The following is a 21,892-nucleotide window of genomic DNA, read 5'->3' on the forward strand; positions in this document are numbered from 1 at the left end:
TAACAGACATGCAAATAGGTTTTATTGAGTCTCAAAGTCAGCTCATTGTGCCATATGTTTAAAAACTATTCTTAAATTGTACAGCAACATCTGATGTTTTTAAATGTGCTTCGTAAATAAAGGCTGACTTACACTGACATACAAGTATACAGCTATATTTTATGAATGATCGATTGATTAATTCATTTACATGAAATGTTTTTACAGATAAACCATTTAACAAGACTCAGTGGAAGGGCATGTTTGCATGTCTTTTTACAATTTTCTTTACAATTTAGGTAATAAAAATAAAGGTTCTAGCATTTTAGTTCGGAAGAATCTCAAGAACCTTGATCCGGCTTGGATCATAAACACAGTCCTCTTCTAATCCACTGGTTACCATTCCACAGTTTGCAGGGACCCAAGCAGTGTCATAACCATGCTGATGCCAGGTTCTCTGTAAGCGATGACCTTGAGAATCGATCCTTTTCACTTTTCCCACTCGAACACTTAGTTTGAGGATGGCCAGCTGCTCTCCTCCAGCATTCAAAGGGTAACGAGAAGCTTTCTCTTTACTCCGACTCACGTAGACTCCTGGCCCGAGCATGCCATCAGCAGAGCGTCTGAATCCTTCACTTTGGATCTTCAGTGCCTTTTCCATTGTAGTGCCATGGTACATGATGTATGTTTTCCTTCCAGGATAATGCTGCATCCCATTGCCATAACCGTTATCCGCCATGGCATTCACAGTAACCAACGCACTTAGAAAGGTTTTCATATATTTGATAATTAGTGAAGTGTTTATACTTTTTATAGGCTATATGAATGAAAAATAAAATGCAGTTTGCAATATAAAACTCAGTTCTTTGCATCATTTTAAAATCTTACAGAGCATTATTTAATTGCTGAAATTAATAAATTGTGTTTATTTTTTTTTATGTAACTTACCTACTACTGAGCCTGGAGTCTTCTGAGTCCGTAATAGTCTCTAGAAAAAGAGGAACTCTTCTTTAGAGAACTTTGGTTTCACTTTTAGTTTATAATTTGGGTGGATCCAAATGAGTGGGTGGGTGGGATAAGGATGTGGTTAACTACTCTAACATACTGTAAGACACCACATTTCTTATAAGTGCAGTTTAGTTTATGGTATGTGACAGTCAAACCTGTATGTAATCATTAAGTGACCAATGCTATACACTCACTGAACAGGCTGGTTCAGATTCTATTTTTGACAAAATAACATGTGTGGAAGGAATCTATAAGTGCAAGACAGCGTGTGCACTGATAATTGTTGTAGTAAAAAAAAAAAAAATTAATAAATAAATAAATAAAAGGTACATTATTGTTTGCCTTACAAAATGTTAGACGACGATACAAATGATATCTATCTATATTCTATAGGCCTACCGGTTTCGAAAAGTAGAGTGCTACAGAGAGCACCATTTACTGAACATGCTGTTGGGGTGGTTACTGAACACCAGAACACACAGTATTTTCATATTATCCTATAGTACCTCATTAATTATCTCTGTAGTTAATACTACATTATGATATAATATAAATTAATAAAGTGTATAAATACAATATTCTTCAGTATTACTACAGGTTACTATAGTAAAAACTTAATTTTACTACAGTTACGAACTCATTATAGTTAATACTAGAGTATGCTGTAGTATAAATTAACAAACTGTTGTAAATACTATAATACACTACAGTGTACTACAATTTATTATAGTTTACTATAATAAATACTATAGTTTACTACAGTATTTACTATAGTTTATGAACTTACTATTCTTAGTACTATGCTGTAGTATAAGTTCAAGTGTAGTAAATATTGTAATATACTACAGTATACTATAATTTACTACAGTTTACTATAGTAAATACTACAGTTTACTATAGTATTTTTTCATGTGGGAAGCGATCAAATAAATGAATGAATGAAACTTAATCCTTACAAACAAGTGGCCGGATATCAAAGAGCTGCCACAGATAATATTTCCATATATGATTTTCTTTTATTTGTGGTGTGAGGGCTTGCAGTTTAATGCAAATCACTGTATATAATGATATCTACAGAGATCAATTATTAAGCCACATCTTAGAGTTGTTTATCATACCGAGTTTCAGTTTAACTTTCATCCGAGTTCTGTGAATGTAGACATTTTATACGTTATTATTTTACGTTTATATGATTCAACTTAAGATCGCGTTGGATTAACACTTACTGTATCAGCATAGCGTTAATATAAGCAGAGGTATTCCATGCAAATATTGATAAGGGCTAAGGCCAATAGCCTATGGCTGTTGTTCGTATGGTTTCGTTGCAATCGTCTTTTACCATCTTTTACTCAAAAGTTGTTTTAAACCTGAGTGAGTTTCTTTCTACTGCTGAACATAAATGCTATTTTGAAGAACATGGAAAACCAAACAGTTGCTGGTCCCCATTTGATTTTTTCCTACTATCAAATTCAATGTGGACCAGCAACTGTTTGGTTACCCACATTCTTCAAAATATCTTCTTTTGTGTTCAGCACAAGAAAGAAATTAATACAGGTTTGGGCAGGGGCGCAACTGCACATTTGCCGAGGGGTATGCAAGATCAGTGTTGGCACCCCCCTGTATTCTAAGAGCCCCTAAAACAAACTCCTGCAGAAAAGTTTATATATAGGCCTATTATTCAATTGCCTCAAAGTCATTCATATTTTTGCACAAATGAGAAAACTAAGTAAAATTTACTTTAAAGAATGTCTGGAATTTTTTTATTTTTTTTTTATTTTTACTTATAGAGATAATTCATGGAAAAGTGGCCATGCTAAATTGAAGATTTCTGCCAATATTTCACTTGGCAGAAAAACAAATAGAATTTGATTTCCACTATGACCACTAGATTGCAGCAGAAGATCATTTATTGTCTCATTTACTATTTCCACTTTGTAATATGGTTCTTTTCACGTTTTGCTAATGGATTTATATTTAGACATAAAAATTAGGCTCACAATTACAGCATTTAAAAATCTAATTTTTGTCAAAATTCAGCATTGTTTTGTATTGAAGTATGAAGTAGCAAGAGTTTTCAACTCATCGGATCTACTTGAATCACAGATGGCCTATTTTGATTTCAATTTTTGCAATTTTCAGTGAAAGGTGGCTAGTTTGTATTGTTTACAGTCTTCTCAGTTTCTCTCAAATGTAAATCAAAGGCACATTCACAAAAATGTGTTTTTTGTTTTTTTGTTTTTTTTAGCAATTGAGATGCTCATAAATGAACTGATATTTGCCAGACGTCAGACCAGCGGGTAAATGAAACATTTAACTGGCAAGGCTTGTATGCAAATAATGTACTTTTGCGATCGCGAATAAGTGTGTCCTGTCAGAGTAACTCTATCGCTGTATGTCGTGTTGTACAGTATATAGAGACGGAGGCGCCAGAACTGTAATATGAGCTGTGTCTTTTATGATCTTATTTGCCTTTTTAGAGCACTTTTAGCTGTGCATGTAGCGCAGACTTACGTTAGTTTAGCGGGGAAGGTCCCGAGGTTGCCAGATTTGCGTACAAAAATCAGCCAAATATCCATTAAAATCTAGGCAGAAACTGCAGGCTTAGAAATATTGTAAAACTTGGCAACACTAGAAGGTCCTGGCAGATTGCAGGCCGGATTTTCGCAGAAAAAAGGGATCTATTTCGACCTCACTCTGACCTTCAGACTATGTTTGCTTACTAGCGAAGGTCAATTTTTCTAGTTGCATTTAATAAATCCTTACTAATGCGGCTCCTTTGCCATGACCTCCGCACCGGCCGGGAACGACTCGAGTCGATAGCGCCCCCCAAAATTCATCACGATCAGTGGGGGTTGGCATAAGCCTTCTGAGTACGTTCGCGTACAGGTGAAGGTAATCTTTTTGTTGGCTTAATTTACCCTGCTAAAAAAAACAATAGAAGCCCAAATAGAAACCATCACAGAAATTCCAATGGTTTCCATTAAAATACCATTATAAACCATTAGCTTTGTCCAGTAAAACCATTACACAATTCCTTTTTTTTTTTAGTGTATTTTGGGCATTTTTCCAATAGGATTTAACATCCCACCAATAGAATCCATCACATACCAGAAGACACCATTATAGTTTCCATTAAAACCAATACAATTCCCATTATAACCATTAAAACCATTACATTTTCTATTGTGTTTTGGGCAGGGTTCTATTGTTTTTTTCAGCAGGGTACCGCAGTTGCAATAGCGACCATGTCATCTCAGTGCTGCCGGTTTTGTCATTCAGAAATGGACCCCCGTGATGGACATCGGGATGCCCCTCATGTCTAGGGATTGCTCACCTGACAGAGGATATGGATAATCCTTGCAGTGCAGCTTGTGAGAGTGGTCTAAGGCGCTGGATTTAGGCTTCAGTCTCTTCTGGGGCGTGGATTTGAGTCCCACCGCTGCCAGCAGAGGTTTAACCAAGGCTGGGAGGCCTGCATGTACTCGAAAAAAGTCTGAAAATATTGTGAGCTCCTGTTTTCTAAGGCAGGGTGACTCAGTCCTGCTACTGAGCCCCGTCCTGCCTTGAGAGGAAAGACTCTGTCATGCGAACCAGATTCGCAGCATGGTGGCTGAGCATGGTAGAAAGAGGGAATGCTCTTTAAGTCGTCATGATCATAAGTGTACTTGCAAACATTGCGTGACCACCAGTATGACTACAGTTTCAAACCAATAAGTCATTAGTGTGTGGATAAACCAACCGCTGCTCCATCAATAGAAAGTACAGATGTACATCTTAAAGATTCTGACTACTCTTCAGAGCTTATATCAGAGAATGGACAGATTTGAGACTCATCATTCCTTTTCCATCAATGGGCTTGCGGCAATTCCCCGGCCTTTAAACAAAGGTTTGAAACACCTCAAAGGCTGCAATGGCCCGCCTGATATTGACATGATGTGGTGGCCCTGCTAGTGTCCAAGAAACATAGCTTTCATGTCAACAGTCAGATTCTCACCTCACTTCCCCGAAGGGTTGTCCACGGTAACTCATGGGTTTTTTTTACTAAAAAGGGAGTTTCACCTCCCTTGTCAGGGTTCCAAATGACTATTGTCAAGGATACCCTTTTGGAGCCAGTATTGGTGGAGGAAGTTCAAAGTGTGTTGAAAAAAAAAGTAGCCATTTCAGAGATGCCTCCCAGTGCACAGCAAAATGGGATTACTCCACAACTGGAAAAAAATGGGTGGTTATCGGCCATTTCCAACCTCATGAGTCTCAACCTATACTTAAATGTACTCTTGTTCAAAATGATTCACCGAGAGTATTACTCCAATGGTCTCAAGCCTTAGCCTCCCTTCAGTTACAGGGTATCAAAATTCTTCCATATCTGGACAATTGGTTGATCTGCATCCCCACTCTAAATCAAGGAGTAATGGACACAGTGAAAGTACTGGCCCATATTTAATCCCTTGGTTCCACTGTAAACTGGAAAAACAGCAGTCTCCAGCCTCGACAACAAGTGAACTTTCTCAGGATCCATTTTGATTCTGTGACAATGAATGCATGTCTCACCTCAGAGGGCCAACAGTCTGGGAAAGCATTTAAGACATTTCCAGTCAGGAGAACTGGTGAATGCGCACAAATTTCAGAAGTTGTTTTGGCTGATAGCAGCAGCATCAGTGGTGATCCTTCTGGGCCTATTGAGAGCGCATGGCATACAGTGTTAGTTTAATTCATTTCATCTACATCCAATAAAGACAAAGGAATAAAGCTGTTGGTGACACAGTTCTGCATGAAGGCTCTGCTCCCCTGGAGGAACAGAGACTTTCTTCTCAGAGGAGTTCCACTGGGAGTTCTTCCTCACAGAAGAGCAGTGATCACAACAGATGCATCACTGACAGGCTGAAGAGCTGTCTGGGAGGGCTGGTCATTTAGGGGCACGTGGAAGCTCCATTGGTCTTTGGAACACACAAATGTGCTCAAACTAAAAGCAGTTTCTTGCCTCAAGGGGTTGCTACAGTTCATTCATCACAAGCATGTGTTAGTGAGAACAGGCAGCACCTCTGTAGTGTATCATATAATTCACCAGGGTGGGACGAAGTCGCTACACTGTGCAGTCTCCACGCTGTGCAGTCTCCAGGTGACTAAGTAGTTACTGACTTGGCATGGCATGGCCCCGTCTAGCATCTCTGAGAACAATTCACATCCCAGTTGTGGCAGCCGATATCCTGTCCAGAACAGGGCCTCTCCCAGGAGAATGGCGTTTACACCCAAAGTAGTGGGTCAAATTTTAACCAGTTATGGGGAAGCCCAGATCGATTTTTATGCATCTAGGGAAACAACTCATTGTCAGGAATGGTATTCCCCTATAGATACAGGAGGACCGCTCTGGCCTAGGTGTTCTCAAAATCTCAAGAATGGCCAACAGGATTGTTGTATGCTTTTCCCCCTCTTCCGTTGATTGCTGAAGTCATTCAGAGGATCAAGGAGGGTCATTACTCTGTGGTGATGGTGGCTCCATGCTGGCCAGGAAGGCCATGGTTCCAGACCTGATTCGACTGATACAGGGCTGCCCATGGCAGCTGCCAGCTCGAGCAGATCTTCTGTCACAGACAGACGGACAGATTTTGCATCCAAAAGCCCTGCACTTGTGGGTATGGTCTCTGTGGAGTCCGTCTCTCAACAGTTAGATGACACATGAGACACTGAGCAATGCTAGAGTCCCATCTATTCGGGCCAATTACTCACTAGCTGGAGACCCAGTTCTCTGCCACTTGTCCTTTTTTACAGTTTCAACTGGATCAAGGCAAGGCAGCCAGTACAATCAAGGGTTGTGCCTTGGCTATTTCAGCATTTCGTGAAGGGCCAATGACCAGCTATTAGACCTACTTCCTCTAATAAGTAAGTTTCCTAAGGGAGTTGACCTGTGTCCAGACCGTACTCTGTGGGCACTGAGTTCGGACTTGCCTCTTGTATTGAACTTTCTTACTAAGTCCCAGTATGGGCCTATTGTGGAAACAGATTGAAATATGTCTTTCTAAATGGATTTTCTCTTGGCTCTCTGCGCTGTTAAGCAGGTAGGAGAGCTCTGTGTTCTCTCTGTTAGTGGAGATTGTTAGCAGTGGAAGGCAGATGGCACGGGAGTGTCACTTAGCCTAACCCTGCATTTTGCCAAAAGTTAGCCCCAGTAACAATTTAGGTACTGGAGGTGGTTCAATATTAACCATTTCCTCACATGCAGAACAGGAGCAGCTATACTTGTGAACCTGTGTTTAGTGAGGGCATTGCGTACAATGTAATTGTACTCAGTCTTGAGGAAAGCTAATCTTCAGCTTTTTTTCTACAGTAAGGCCAGGCAAGGGTTTTCGCTGTCTAAACAGTATTTGTCAATGGGTAGTCGATGTTATTTCTTATACCTATGCTGAAAGGGGTTTTTCGGTTCCTACAGGAATACGAGCCCACTCCCACAATGAGCCACGATCCCACTTTGCTAAAAGGAGTTCTGTGGGAGATATTTGTGTGGCAACCTCATGGTCTACTACATCATGTACACTATTGAGATTATAGAATTGATGTAACCCGTGCAGTACCTGTGAGCACTGCAGTTCTGATGTCTGTTGCCCAGCGAGATTTAGGAAATGTAATTCTTCTGTTCCTTGCGACCCTTTTGGTATAGGTCATCCTATTAAGACCGTAGTGATGGTCAGAGTGAGGTCGAAATAGATCGTAAATTATGAATATAACTATGGATCTATGAGACCGAAGGATGACTATCCTTGTCGCTCAGAACACTAGGTGTTCAAGGTAAGAAAATGAGCCGGAAGTTCATCCCGCTTTTTATGGTGCGGGAAGCTCCGCCTCCAGGGTCATGGGCTTGACTTTGTTTACATAAGGTCTCGAGAGAAGGCAGAACGAAGGATATCATTCTATTAAGACCGTAGTGACGGTCATCCTTCGGTCTCATAGATCCATAGTGTGACGGGAGGAGCCAACGACAGACACAGTGGGTGTGGCATCAGGCCTCGGAGAGGCTTTTATTACACAAAAATAATAAAATAAAGTGTCCAGGGGAAGAAGTGTCCAAAATAAACAGGGGGTCTGGTGTCCTCGTTGTGCTGCGGGGCTTGTGCAGGAGGGCAGTGTTCCAGGAGGGGAAGGGTCCAAGGAAGGGGCGGAGTCCGGCGGCTGCACGCGCTCCCACTCGGGTCCGGGGCGCGAGGGCGGCGGCTTCATCACAGCGGCGGCTCTTACACGTCGTCCACGGCCTTTGGCAGGACTTGTACGGCCCGACATCCTGGTCCGACGGCCGTAATACGGGTGCGGCTTTCGTCCGGACCGCGGGTTCGGCAGCTCACGTCTCCGGTGGTGCGATGTCCCTCTACGCACCCTTCCTGGACCCACGAGGACACCAGCATGCATGCACGGGGGAAGAGACTGGTCTCTCGAGGAGAGGCGCGCTGGGCATTTAACAGCGGCGGTGATGAGGCTTCATTCAGTCCAGCTGTGCCTCATCACACGCCGTCAGCCCGCGTTGATCCCACGCCCCTCCTCTCATCCACCCACTCCAATCGGGAGCCTGGTGAAGGGCGGCGAATAAGGGACGGGGTGGTGATGATGATGAGGGGGAGGGCCACCGATCCGTCACAATAGTTATATTCATAACTTACATTCAGTGAATCTGAAAATGCGCACACTGAAAAAACTGCTACATATTACGACTTTCTACTTGGGGACCTTGATATAAATGTAGCGGAGTAAAAAGTACCAGAAAAAGTTTCCAGAAAAAATAATACTCAAGTAAAGTACAGATACTCAAAAAGTGTACAAGTACAGTACTCAAGTAAATGTTCGTTACTGTCCACCTCTGGATTTTTATCGTCCATGATCAAAAATTGTCATATTGTACACCCCTAATTCATTCATATTTTAATTCATATAATTTCCCTCTGTAAAACCTTTCACTGCTTTCCGCCATATTTTCAAACAAAACAAAACCTACGCTGTATGCTGCAACTGTGTAAGATTGTTACTACCTTTGCTTAACTATTTAGGTGAGTTTTTATAATCCTGGTAAACAAATGGTTTTAACGATAATACAGAATATTAAACGGTAGCACTAACTGTCAGGAATTTCATCTTGTGGTCAAACTAGAGTGAGCTTGGCGACCCCTTGTAAATCTTTAGCGACCCCTAGTATGTCCCACTAGATGTTCTATGCGTGTTAAATACTGTTTGTCTGGATTACTTCAGCCTACGAAAGAAGCTTGTAAAGTGGCATAGGCCTATGCATGGCGTGTGTGTTTTACTAGCTCCAACACCTTTTGTTTGATCTAATTCTGGATATTTTCAGTTGATGACTCAGCCTAAGATGCGTGTTTAATCCATATCTAAAGCCGTGTCTACACCAAGAGAACCCATTATAATCAGTTGATGTGGTGACTGTCCATGCGGGAAGTGGCACGAGGCGACAAATCTACGCAGCGGTTCTCAATTCCAGCCCTCGCTTACCACCGCTCTGCATATTTTGCACGTCTCTCTTTGTTAACACACCTGATTCAGATCATCAGCTCGTTAAAACTGAGCTCTGTGCGTGAACTGTGTTCCGACTGACATGACCCCTACACAGTGTTGAGCAGGAGAAATCCGTTGAAGTTTACTTCACTTCGGAACATTCATTCACATATTTGCGCTACACCACCACCTGCAGTATCTTCACACATAGACGAAACTTACTAAAGAAGTGTGAAGTGTGACATAATATGCCTCTGTAAATAAATACTATTTAAATTCACATCTCGCACACTTCAATACCCTTTGAATGGAATATATATATACATTTGCTTCGAACTAGAATCATGGCAGAATATCCTGTGATGTCCACTTCATAGGGCACTTACAGTCGAATAGAACAAACGTCTGAAGCGATAAGAGAAACATACAAAATGTGCAGAGCGGTGGTAAACGAGGACTGCTCGCCTACTCTGGCTCCATTGCTATTCCTAAGATAAAACACACCCTCCTCATTACCCTACTGACAAAGAAATGTATAAATAAATAAATGTATAATTTAATAAATGTGTAAATAAAGAAATAAATACATAAATAAATACAGAAATGTGAAAATAAATAAAAGTGGAAATGAATAAATGTATAAATAAATAAAATAAAAAATAAATAAATGTGGGAAAAAAATACATAAATAAGGAAATAAAATTATAAATATTTATTTTAGTTTTTTTACTTTTCTTTGTACATTTATATATATATACTTATTTATTTATATTTGCTTTTTTACAATTCTTTGCACATTTATTTATTTAGTTATTTATTTCTAATTACGGCAGCTTTGGCATTCCATAGTTCAAGTCCAATTTCCGATTAGGAAACTCATATTTACGATAATTCCGATAGCACGTGAAGGCAGCATTAGCCTTTGGTTTGGGCTGATCTTCACCACGCTCACGGCGGTATTGTATACCATTCCCTCTGTGAAGGAATGATGTTCGACTTCGCCAGTCGGAGATCACTAAAAATAATGTTAAAGAGGTGTGTGAACTTGCAAGTATGATGTCAGACACTGTAATATGATCTGGTCCCCTCCCTGCTTACCGTGGCGATGAGATTCATAGCAGACTGTCGTCACTCAATGGCTGGATGTCTAAGAGGTGCCCGCAAAATAACATAGGCTTTATAGACAATTGGAAGAATTTTTTGGGCAGACCTGACCTGTTGAAAAGAGATGGTGTTCATCCCTCCTGGGGTGGTGCCGCTCTTCTCGCTAGAAATATGGCACATAGTCTTAGAGTTTGTACTTGACTAACTGGGGCCCAGGTCAGGAAGCAGACAGACTGGCTAAACCGACCATCTGCTAGCCGCCTCACGTCACAGAAGTCAGTTAATTCTCAGCACATAGAGACTGCTTCACCTAGATATCACACTATAGAGACTGTGTCTGTTCCCCGTACTAGAAAATACAGAAAACATCCAAACCAAAGTAATAGTAACAATTTAATTGATGTTCAACAAATAAAAAACAGATATAATACAGATAAACACATGATAAAGCTTGGCTTATTGAATATTAGATCCCTTTCTACAAAAGCACTTTTTGTAAATGATATGTTCACTGACCATAAACTAGATGTGCTTTGTTTAACAGAAACCTGGCTAAAACCAGATGATTACATTACTTTAAACGAGTCTACACCCCAAGATTACTGTTACAAACATGAACCGCATCCAAAAGGTAAAGGGGGAGGTGTTGCTACAATTTAAAGCAATATTTTCAGTATTTCTCAGAGGTCGGGTTCCAAGTATAATTAGTTCGAAGTAATGGTGCTTAATATAACGTTATCCAAAGAAACAAGTGTTAATGATAAATCCCCTGTGATGCTTCTACTGGCTACTGTATACAGGCCACCAGGGCACCATACAGACTTTATTAAAGAATTTGCTGATTTTCTATCAGAGTTAGTGCTGGCTGCAGATAAAGTCCTAATTGTTGGTGATTTTAATATCCATGTTGATAATGAAAAAGATTTGTTGGGATCAGCATTTAGAGACATTCTAAACTCTATTGGTGTTAAACAACATGTGTCAGGACCTACTCATTGTCGGAATCATACTCTAGATTTAATACTGTCATATGGAATTGATGTCAGTGGCATTGAAATTTTGCAGCAGAGCGATGATATCTCAGATCATTATCTAGTTTCATGTATATTCCATATAGCTAAAGCTGTAAAGCCAACTCCTTGTTACAAATATGGTAGAACCATCACTTCTACCACAAAAGACTGCTTTATAAATAATCTTCCTGACTTATCTCAGTTCCTCAGCATATCCAATAGCTCAGAACAACTTGATGATGTAACAGAAACTATGGACTCTCTCTTCTCTAGCACTTTAGATACGGTTGCTCCTTTACGCTTAAGGAAGATTAAGGATAAGAGTCCAACACGGTGGTACAATGAGCACACTCGCGCCCTAAAGAGAGCAGCCCGGAAAATGGAGCGCAGCTGGAGGAAAACAAAACCAGAGGTATTTCGTATAGCTTGGCGGGAAAGTACCCTATCCTAAAGAAAAGCATTAAAAACTGCTAGATCTGATTACTTTTCGTCTCTTGTAGAAGAAAACAAACATAAGCCCCAGTATTTATTCAATACAGTGACTAAATTAACGAAAAATAAAGCATCAACAGGTGTTGGCATTTCCCAAGAGAAAAGCAGTAATAACTTTATGAACTACTTTACTTCCAAGATTGATACTATCAGAGATAAAATTGTAACCATGCAGCCGTCAGCTACAGTATCGCATCAGATAGAGCACTCTAGATCCCCTGAGGAACAATTCCACTCATTCTCTACTGTAGGAGAGGAAGAATTGTATAAACTTGTTAAATCATCTAAACCAACAACATGCATGTTAGACCCTATTCCATCTAAACTACTAAAAGAGCTGCTTCCAGAAGTCATAGATCCTCTTTTGGCTATTATTAATTCATCGTTGTCATTAGGATATGTCCCCAAAACCTTCAAGTTGACTGTCGTTAAGCCTCTCATTAAAAAAATACAACTTGACCCCAAAGATCTAGTTAATTACAGACCGATCTCAAATCTCCCTTTTCTCTCAAAGATACTAGAAAAGGTAGTATCCTCACAATAAGATTCCTTCTTAGAGAAAAATGGTATCTGTGAGGAATTCCAGTCAGGATTTAGACCGTATCATAGTACTGAGACTGCTCTCATTAGAGTTACAAATGACCTGCTTCTATCATCTGATCATGGTTGTATCTCTTTATTAGTTCTACTGAATCTTAGCGCTGCGTTCGACACTATCGACCACAACATTCTTTTGAATAGACTAGAAAACTTTTTTGGCATTAGTGGAAGTGCCTTAGCATGGTTCAAATCGTACTTATCTGACCGCCATCAGTTCGTAGCAGTGAATGAAGAGGTATCATATCGATCACAAGTGCAGTATGGAGTACCTCAAGGCTCAGTACTAGGGCTGTTACTTTTCACGCTTTACATGTTACCCTTGGGACATATTATCAGGAGACATGGTGTTAGCTTTCACTGTTATGCTGATGATACTCAGCTCTATATTTCTTCGCGGCCTGGTGAAACACACCAAATTGAGAAACTAACGGAATGCATAGTTGATATAAAAAACTGGATGACGAGTAATTTCTTACTGCTAAATTCTGAAAAAACAGAGGTGTTAATTATCGGACCTATAAACCCTACATGTAATAACCTAATAATTAGCCGTTTGATAATACCTAGAATATCAAAATCGACTGCGGGCAGCAGATCCTTTTCCTGTTTAGCACCCAAACTCTGGAACAATCTACCTAACACTGTTCGGGAGGCAGACACAATCTGTCAGTTTAAATCTAGATTAAAGACACATCTCTTTAACTTGGCTTACACATAACACACTCATACGCTTCTATTATTCAAATCTGTTAAAGGATTGTTAGGCTGCATTAATTAGATCAACCGGAACCGGGAACACTCCCCATAACACACGATGTACTCGTTACATCGTAAGAAGAATGGCATCTACGCTAATATTAGTCTGTTTCTTTCTCATTCTGTTTCTCACTCCGTATCCGATCAGATGGTGGATCAGCACCAAGAAATGATGTCTACAGCCCTGATCGTCAGCGGAGACCAGGCAGATCAGTGGTTCCCAACCTTTTTTTCATGGGCCCCCACGTACACATATGGTAATATGACCCCCCATATTATATTTATACACGCCCATATATATGCAATAATAATAATATACATTTTTGTCTCTTAGAAATGGACATTTGACATTGATTTGACAGTAGTAGTTTGAGTTAGGATGCAGATGTAAATTTATGTTCATTATCAAAATCTGTAACATCTGTAAAAAAAATTGCAACAACCTCCTTTTTTATATGGTGAAATTTTATTTTTCCGACTGTTTGAGTTTTATTAAAATTAACCATTGTTCTTCCATAGTAGCATACATTTAAATCATAATAACCAGAGTTAAAACTACACATATAGCACCTCAATACTGTGATAAAAATCCAACTATATGGTTTCTAGGTAGCCTATTTATATAAATACATCTAAATACATTTATTATAAATGCACAAATGCTAGCCTATAGCTTAATCACAAATATAGTGTAATTACATTCTTACAAATATAGTGTAATTACATACATTGCATTACTCCTTTAATACATTTAATACACGTCTACACTAATATAATAAATGTGATATAAATACCACACATTTCTGCCACAATACCATGGTGCAGTTAATGTTACTACAGTAAATCCATGGTAAACGATGGCGATTTGTAGATTGAAAAGCCTTCTGACTGTATCTTTGCACACAGTGTTTTTCTGCTGTTTGTCAGCGCTGCTTTATCTGGATTTAAACTAGTTTATATCAGTTGACTGATATGGACTGATACTAGTTTATACCAGTCATTTGTGTTCTTCGCTGAATTCAGGCGCTTCTTACTGGATCTCACAGCGCTGTTTAGTGGTTGAGTGATTGGCGAGTAAACACATCTTCTAGTCAGCGCGCTCTGCTCTGCGCCGCTGTTTGAACCGAGCGGATATGGTCCGTGTGGCGCGGTTCAAATGAGTAGCGCTGTTTTGTTCCGCTTTTCTCATATAAACATTACATGAATGTTTATCGAACTTGTTTTATCGAGGGAAATTATGTCACTATAATTGTAGTTATCGTTTTATCGTCCAGCCCTACCTCAAAGTATATCTGCTCCCGCGCCCCCAGGTTGGGAATTGTAGTGTCGTCCGCCGCAGCTCAGAGAACGAAACGCAGACTTAGAGTTTTGATACCAGAAGAATAGATTTTATTCAACAGGAATAAAACCGAAGCTCTCTCTGCAGAAAAGGCCTCCTGAATGTCCTTCGTCTCTGGTATATATACAGGATTTTAAGGCGGGTTCCTATACATTAAGCCATATGTATACAATTCTACATTTCACTTGCATATGTAATTCTATCTGTCCCTGAGGAGAGAAGACCATCTAGACTTTGTTATGGTTAGGGGGAAAAAAACCCCTCCTCATTTTTTCCAGATGTGCCTGCCACGTAGGCACCTTTGCACAGAGGCCTTAGAATATAATGGGAGATTCAATAGATACATTTTTGGCAAAATTCACCTTGATTATGTCTGATTAATTCTGATTAATAACAATAAAAATCTTCTACAGAATCAGGTTCCCCAGGTTGGGAACCTCTGACCTAGATGATCCCCAGAGACATCCCCAGTGAAGACCTTGACTAAAATACAATAAAACTTAAAATATAACAAAATAAATAAAAATATAATAAAATACCTATACATAATACTATTATTGTTAGAAATTGCAACAATATAAAAATAGAAATATAATACATTTATACATTTAAAATTTTAATTAAAACATAATAATATACAAATATGAAAAATGAATAAATACATTCTAAAATAATAAACAGTATATATATATATATATATATATATATATATATATATATATATATATATACACACAACAGAAATATATTAAATGAATTAAACTATAAATTTAAATTATAATAAACAAACAAATATATATTATAAAAATAGACTGAGAAACAATAAATGCATTAAACTATACATTACAATTACAGCAAATGATTAAATCATATAAATGAAAAACTTCAAATAATGAATAAAACACAAATATAACAAATACATTTAATTATAAATTAAAATGCTCCATCGGGACAAGACCACGGGAATCAGATAAGCCCTTTACACAATCTGACATGGCTGCAGTTGGAATTGAACTGCTGGTTCATCTGGCCAGAGGAGAAATGGCCCCCCGACTGAGCCTGGTTTCTCCCAAGGTTTTTTTTTTCTCCATTCTGTCACAGAGGGAGTTTTGGTTCCTTGCCGCTGTCGCCTCTGGCTTGCTCAGTTGGGGACACTTAATTTCTAGCAATTATCGTCGATTTGATTGCACAGATACTATTTAAACTAAACTGAGCTAGACAATGAAATCTCTGAATTCAATAATGAAACGCCTTTAACTGAAAATTGAGTGTTTATTCTTATCATTATACATTACTGACACTCTATCCTCCAATTTGATACTGTTAAGTGCTTTGACACAATCTGTATTGTTAAAAGCGCTATATAAATAAAGGTGACTTGACTTGACTTGAATGCTTCGCAATGTAGAGTGAACGCTCGAAAGGGAACATCTCTAGTTACTGTCGTAAACTTGGTCCCCTGAGAGCAGGAACAAGATATTGCAAAGATCACCATGCTCTCTGCTCGATCAGTAGTGCAGCATTCGGTCTTAGATTCTGAGGCAGTTGTCTCTCTGGCCGAATTGTATACTTTTATACTGCAGGCTTGTCAATATATGCATAGATTAGCGACAATTGGCCAGTTTATTGAACTGGCGTTATCCTATATGGTTTCAGGATTTTGGAAAAGGAGAGTTACCACTGTGAATGCTTCACAATGTCTCATTTCCGCTCTCAGGGAACCGAGATTATGACAGTAACCAGATAAGTGAAATGTAAAAGTAAAGTAAAAACCAGAGAAGGTGAACATGTTTTTTTTTGTTTGTTTTTTTTTTGGCAAAAAACTTGCCTGCACCGTCACGGACATCCAATGTAGTTCATTTTCTTTTTGTTTTCATTTTGAAAATATTTCATTTTATTTATATTTTTAATTATTAATTTGTTTGCTGAACTCTATGTAATTAATCAGTCAATATACAGGTGCATCTCAATAAATTAGAATGTCGTGGAAAAGTTCATTTATTTCAGTAATTCAACTCAAATTGTGAAACTCGTGTATTACATAAATTCAATGCACACAGACTGAAGTAGTTTAAGTCTTTGGTTCTTTTAATTGTGATGATTTTGGCTCACATTTAACAAAAAAACCCACCAATTCACTATCTCAACAAATTAGAATATGGTGACATGCCAATCAGCTAATCAACTCAAAACACCTGCAAAGGTTTCCTGAGCCTACAAAATGGTCTCTCAGTTTGGTTCACTAGTCTACACAATCATGGGGAAGACTGCTGATCTGACAGTTGTCCAGAAGACGATCATTGACACCCTTTACAAGGAGGGTAAGCCACAAACATTCATTGCCAAAGAAGCTGGCTGTTCACAGAGTGCTGTATCCAAGCATGTTAACAGGAAGTTGAGTGGAAGGAAAAAGTGTGGAAGAAAAAGATGCACAACCAACCGAGAGAACCGCAGCCTTATGAGGATTGTCAAGCAAAATCGATTCAAGAATTTGGGTGAACTTCACATGGACTGAGGCTGCGGTCAAGGCATCAAGAGCCACCACACACAGACGTGTCAAGGAATTTGGCTACAGTTGTCGTTTTCCTCTTGTTAAGCCACTCCTGAACCACAGACAATGTCAGAGGTGTCTTACCTGGGCTAAGGAGAAGAAGAACTGGATTGTTGCCCAGTGGTCCAAAGTCCTCTTTTCAGATGAGAGCAAGTTTTGTATTTAATTTGGAAACCAAGGTCCTAGAGTCTGGAGGAAGGGTGGAGAAGCTCATAGCCCAAGTTGCTTGAAGTCCAGTGTTAAGTTTCCACAGTCTGTGATGATTTGGGGTGCAATGTCATCTGCTGGTGTTGGTCCATTGTGTTTTTTGAAAACCAAAGTCACTGCACCCGTTTACCAAGAAATTTTGGAGCACTTCATGCTTCCTTCTCCTGACCAGCTTTTTAAAGATGCTGATTTCATTTTCCAGCAGGATTTGGCACCTGCCTACACTGCCAAAAGCTCCAAAAGTTGGTTAAATGACCATGGTGTTGGTGTGCTTGACTGGCCAGCAAACTCACCAGACCTGAACCCCATAGAGAATCTATGGGGTATTGTCAAGAGGAAAATGAGAAACAAGAGACTAAAAAATGCAGATGAGCTGAAGGCCACTGTCAAAGAAACCTGGGCTTCCATACCACCTCAGCAGTGCCACAAACTGATCACCTCCATGCCACGCCGAATTGAGGCAGTAATTAAAGCAAAAGGAGCTCCTTCCAAGTATTGAGTACATATACAGTAAATGAACATACTGTCCAGAAGGCCAACAATTCACTAAAAATGTTTTTTTTTATTGGTCTTATGAAGTATTCTAACTTGTTGAGATAGTGAATTGGTGGGTTTTTGTTAAATGTGAGCCAAAATCATCACAATTAAAAGAACCAAAGACTTAAACTACTTCAGTCTGTGTGCATTGAATTTATTTAATACACGAGTTTCACAATTTGAGTTGAATTACTGAAATAAATGAACTTTTCCACGACACTCTAATTTCATTGAGATGCACCTGTATATAATACAGCATGTAGTGTGTCTCGTCTTTTTCGTTTTGTTAATAAATAAAGTTCCTAAAGGAAAGTTAGGGATGCGCGAGCCCATCTAATCTTTCAATCAACAGTCAGAGCATATAAACTGCTGCTTACCTCTCTTCAGCTTCAGCTGTTCCAGCATCCCTGCACCTCCCCAAATCTCCACTTTCATTTTAGGTACCTTGCCATTTGTAATCATCTTATATCAAGGGTGTTTTCACACCTGTAGATCAATTGCTTTGTTCCGAAACAGGGATTAAAATTATTACAATGTTGCTTTTTATTGTTGGTGCGGTTTGCTTTCACACAGCAAAGTTTCTAAACGAACCAAAATTGTTAATACAAGTTACGTGCGAGTAAACTGTCCTCTCATTGGTCCACGGAGCTGGAATGACAATAAACATGATTCATTTGGAAAGAGAGGCAAACAAACTCTCTCTCACACACACACACGTCAGGATGGAACGACAACAGCTTTGAGAGCTTATTGTTGTTGTTGTTTTTTTTGTAGCTGTCGATATATTTATTAATTTATCATTTTGAGCAGGAGTCCATGATTCGTCTGCAAAACATTGTTAAAATGCACCTACTACGAAGAGCATTAAGATGGCATTATAAAATGAAAAGGGACGCTTTGATTTTGAATGAAGACGTGCACACCCACTGCTTTTCACGGAACTTACGTAATTACCCGTTATACAGTGTGATATAGCCTGGTTCGTTGGTCCGTTGGATCGGATTGCTTTCTCACTACAACCGAACCGCTCCAGAGTTCGTTTTCAATCGAGCCGAGACCGCCTCGTTCAGGCAATCTCGGACTGATTGTTTTGGCACGGATCCGAGCACGATTGCCGTGTTCACAAATGCCCAAACGAACCGAGCTAAGGGGGAAACGTGCCAGGTTTCGAAACAATGGGCCAGGTGTGAAAACACCCTAAGTCCCTGTGGGGGTATATCAAGCCCCTCATCAGTGGACAGCGAGCCAAATAATTTTAAACATAATTTCCTCAAGATTATATGGGCAACAAACAAACTTGCTAAATGCTATAAAAGCTATTGTCATTGTACTGTTTTAATGTTGTTGTTTTTTTCATTAAAAATAATAATGAATCCATCTTTCAAGCAATCTTTCAAGTTCAGTATGGAGTACCACAAGGTTCAGTACTAGGACTGTTGCTCTTTTACCCTGTACATGGTACCCTTGGGAGATATCATTGGGAAACATTGTGTTAGTTTTCGCTGTTGTGCAGATGAAGCTCAATATTTCTTCACAGCCTGACAAAACATACAGATTCACAAAACGAACAGAATTTCCTTCTACTACATTCTTGTCGTCATCAGTTAGGAATCTGGGTGTACTAGGCTATGTGATAGTAATCTTTCTTTTGAAAGCCACATTTCTAGCATTTGTAAAACCACCTTTTTGTGTCTTAAAAAGTATCTCTGAAGTACAACACATACTCTCAATGTCAAATGCAGAAAAGCTCATTCATGCATTTAATACCTCAAGGCTAGATTTTGTACCAGGAAGTATGACCATATTAGCCTGATTCTGTCAACACTGGAGTGGCTCCCTATTAAACATCACATACATTTTAAAATCCTGCTGATTACTTACAAAGACTGGATGAATACTCTGAATGATATCAATCCACAATTCTGACTTGTGATGCAGAATGGAATTAAAGGGGTCATGAACCGAGAAACCAAATTTCCCTTGATCTTTTGACATATACAAGGTCACTGTACTATAAAAACATCCTGTAAGTTTCAGAACTCAAAACTTTCTCATTATTTTAAAGGGGTCCTATTATGCTTTTTCACTTTTTGAATTTTAGTCAGTGTGTAGTGTGTATGTTTGAGCATAAAAAAACATACAAAGTTACAAATCTCAAAGTCCACTCCAAAGGGGGATATTTCGTTTTTAAAAAATCCCTTTTCAAGAACCACAACGAACGGCTTATTTGGACAACAGCGTTGTTTTCCAGGTGTTGTGATATCACCTACGGAAATTAGAATGGTTGGGGGGTGGGGAGGGGTGAGGTCATGGTTAGAACGCTTGGTTGAGTGCATCAGACAAGACAACGACGAAGAAGAAGTGCTGCTGTAGCATCAAGTTTTCTCAAGTTATTATACATGCACCTGAATAATTATGTATGTAAATATGCATGTTACAATTATGAAAACATTTTTATAAATTGCTGACAGCACAATACTGGACAATGATGTAATCTGCAGAATTTACACTTCAATTATAAGACTACAGTGTTTCCCATACATTGATTTATTTGTGGCTAGAAGGGATACAGTTACCGGAAACCAACAATAAATAATTTTGTGAAAAATAATGTGAAAATGTGAAATAATGTGAAAAAATAATGCGTTTTTTGAACCACCAAGCATGAGAGCACATTCTAGCACACCCCCTAAACAAAATCAAGACTTTGTAAAAGAGCATAATAGGACCCCATTAAAAACTAATTATTTGAGGCCAGTCTGCCAAAACGACAGACAAGACCCAGCATTAGAGTGGATGAATGAGTGGATGGTGGTGTTTGACCCTGGACTGTGTCACTAGGATTATCTGTTACATCTGTTTCTCTGCAAGAAAAGATTATATAAGTATTTCAGCATACGTGTTAGACCTGTCGACATTTTTAGATGAGGTATTTTGTGTTGTTTGGCAACATTTTGTTCAAGGCCACATCACATGTGTAAAACTGTTAAGTGAGAGAAACACATAATATTTTTCACAGTTTTCTTTGTTGATTAATACCAAGCATGGCAAGTACTAACCTCTAAAAATGAGAAGGTCCTCTCTAAGGCTTCACATTTTTCTTGTAAGTTTGTGCATTGAGCACCAACTTTCAAGACAAATATGCATGGTATGAGCCTTTACGTTTGTAGTTGGTAAACACCCAGTGCTGTAATTACTTTTTAATATTCTCAGTGTGACTCATATGTCCCTTGCACAGTTTCTCAACATGTTGCTATGCAGCATTCAATTAAATTCAAAGAGACTTTCACACAAACTTTCATGTACACCATTCTTGTAAATGCAGATTTATACTGAAACTGAAACTTCAAAAAAAGACGAGGGAGAAATACAGAAGACATATACAGGCCTAAAAAATGAACAATAGCAGCCAAATCAAAAGTATGCCAAAATTTCCATTTAGATTTTTCTATTGATTTTATTTTTCCAATTTTATCTATACTATTTGGCAAGAATAAATAAAATAAAATAAAATAAAGGAATATTCTAACAGAAGACAATGACAAAACAACGTATTATATTATAATAATACTAGTTATTTTGAGATATAAATGACAATGCAAATTTATTTTCATCTTTGTTTTGCATGATTTTGGTGTGTATTTTTATTTGTTAAACTTCTCTCACCTAGAAAGTTAATGGGTTTGTTGAGTGTTTTTTTAGGGACCCAATAAATTGCAAGCTATATTAGTAAACCTGATATTGAAGAATTGATTGAGTCTCAAACTTGAGTGCCACTTCAGCCATAAGACTATAATTGGTCATTTGGTAAATTTAGCA

General features: G+C 38.8%; 1 protein-coding gene across 1 annotated transcript; it reads right to left on the reverse strand.

Moving 5' to 3' along the window:
• Positions 1–3,547, reverse strand: gig2q (grass carp reovirus (GCRV)-induced gene 2q). Its single transcript, XM_058752358.1, has 3 exons — positions 3,499–3,547; positions 928–967; positions 1–740 (listed from the first exon to the last, which is right to left on the reverse strand). The coding sequence occupies exon 3, from the start codon at positions 716–718 to the stop codon at positions 305–307; it is 414 nt and encodes a 137-aa protein (XP_058608341.1). The 5' UTR covers positions 719–740; positions 928–967; positions 3,499–3,547; the 3' UTR covers positions 1–304.
• Positions 3,548–21,892: the final 18,345 nt, after the last annotated feature.

This window comes from Onychostoma macrolepis, chromosome 02 (assembly GCF_012432095.1).
Source record: "Onychostoma macrolepis isolate SWU-2019 chromosome 02, ASM1243209v1, whole genome shotgun sequence".
Lineage (NCBI taxonomy): Eukaryota > Metazoa > Chordata > Actinopteri > Cypriniformes > Cyprinidae > Onychostoma > Onychostoma macrolepis.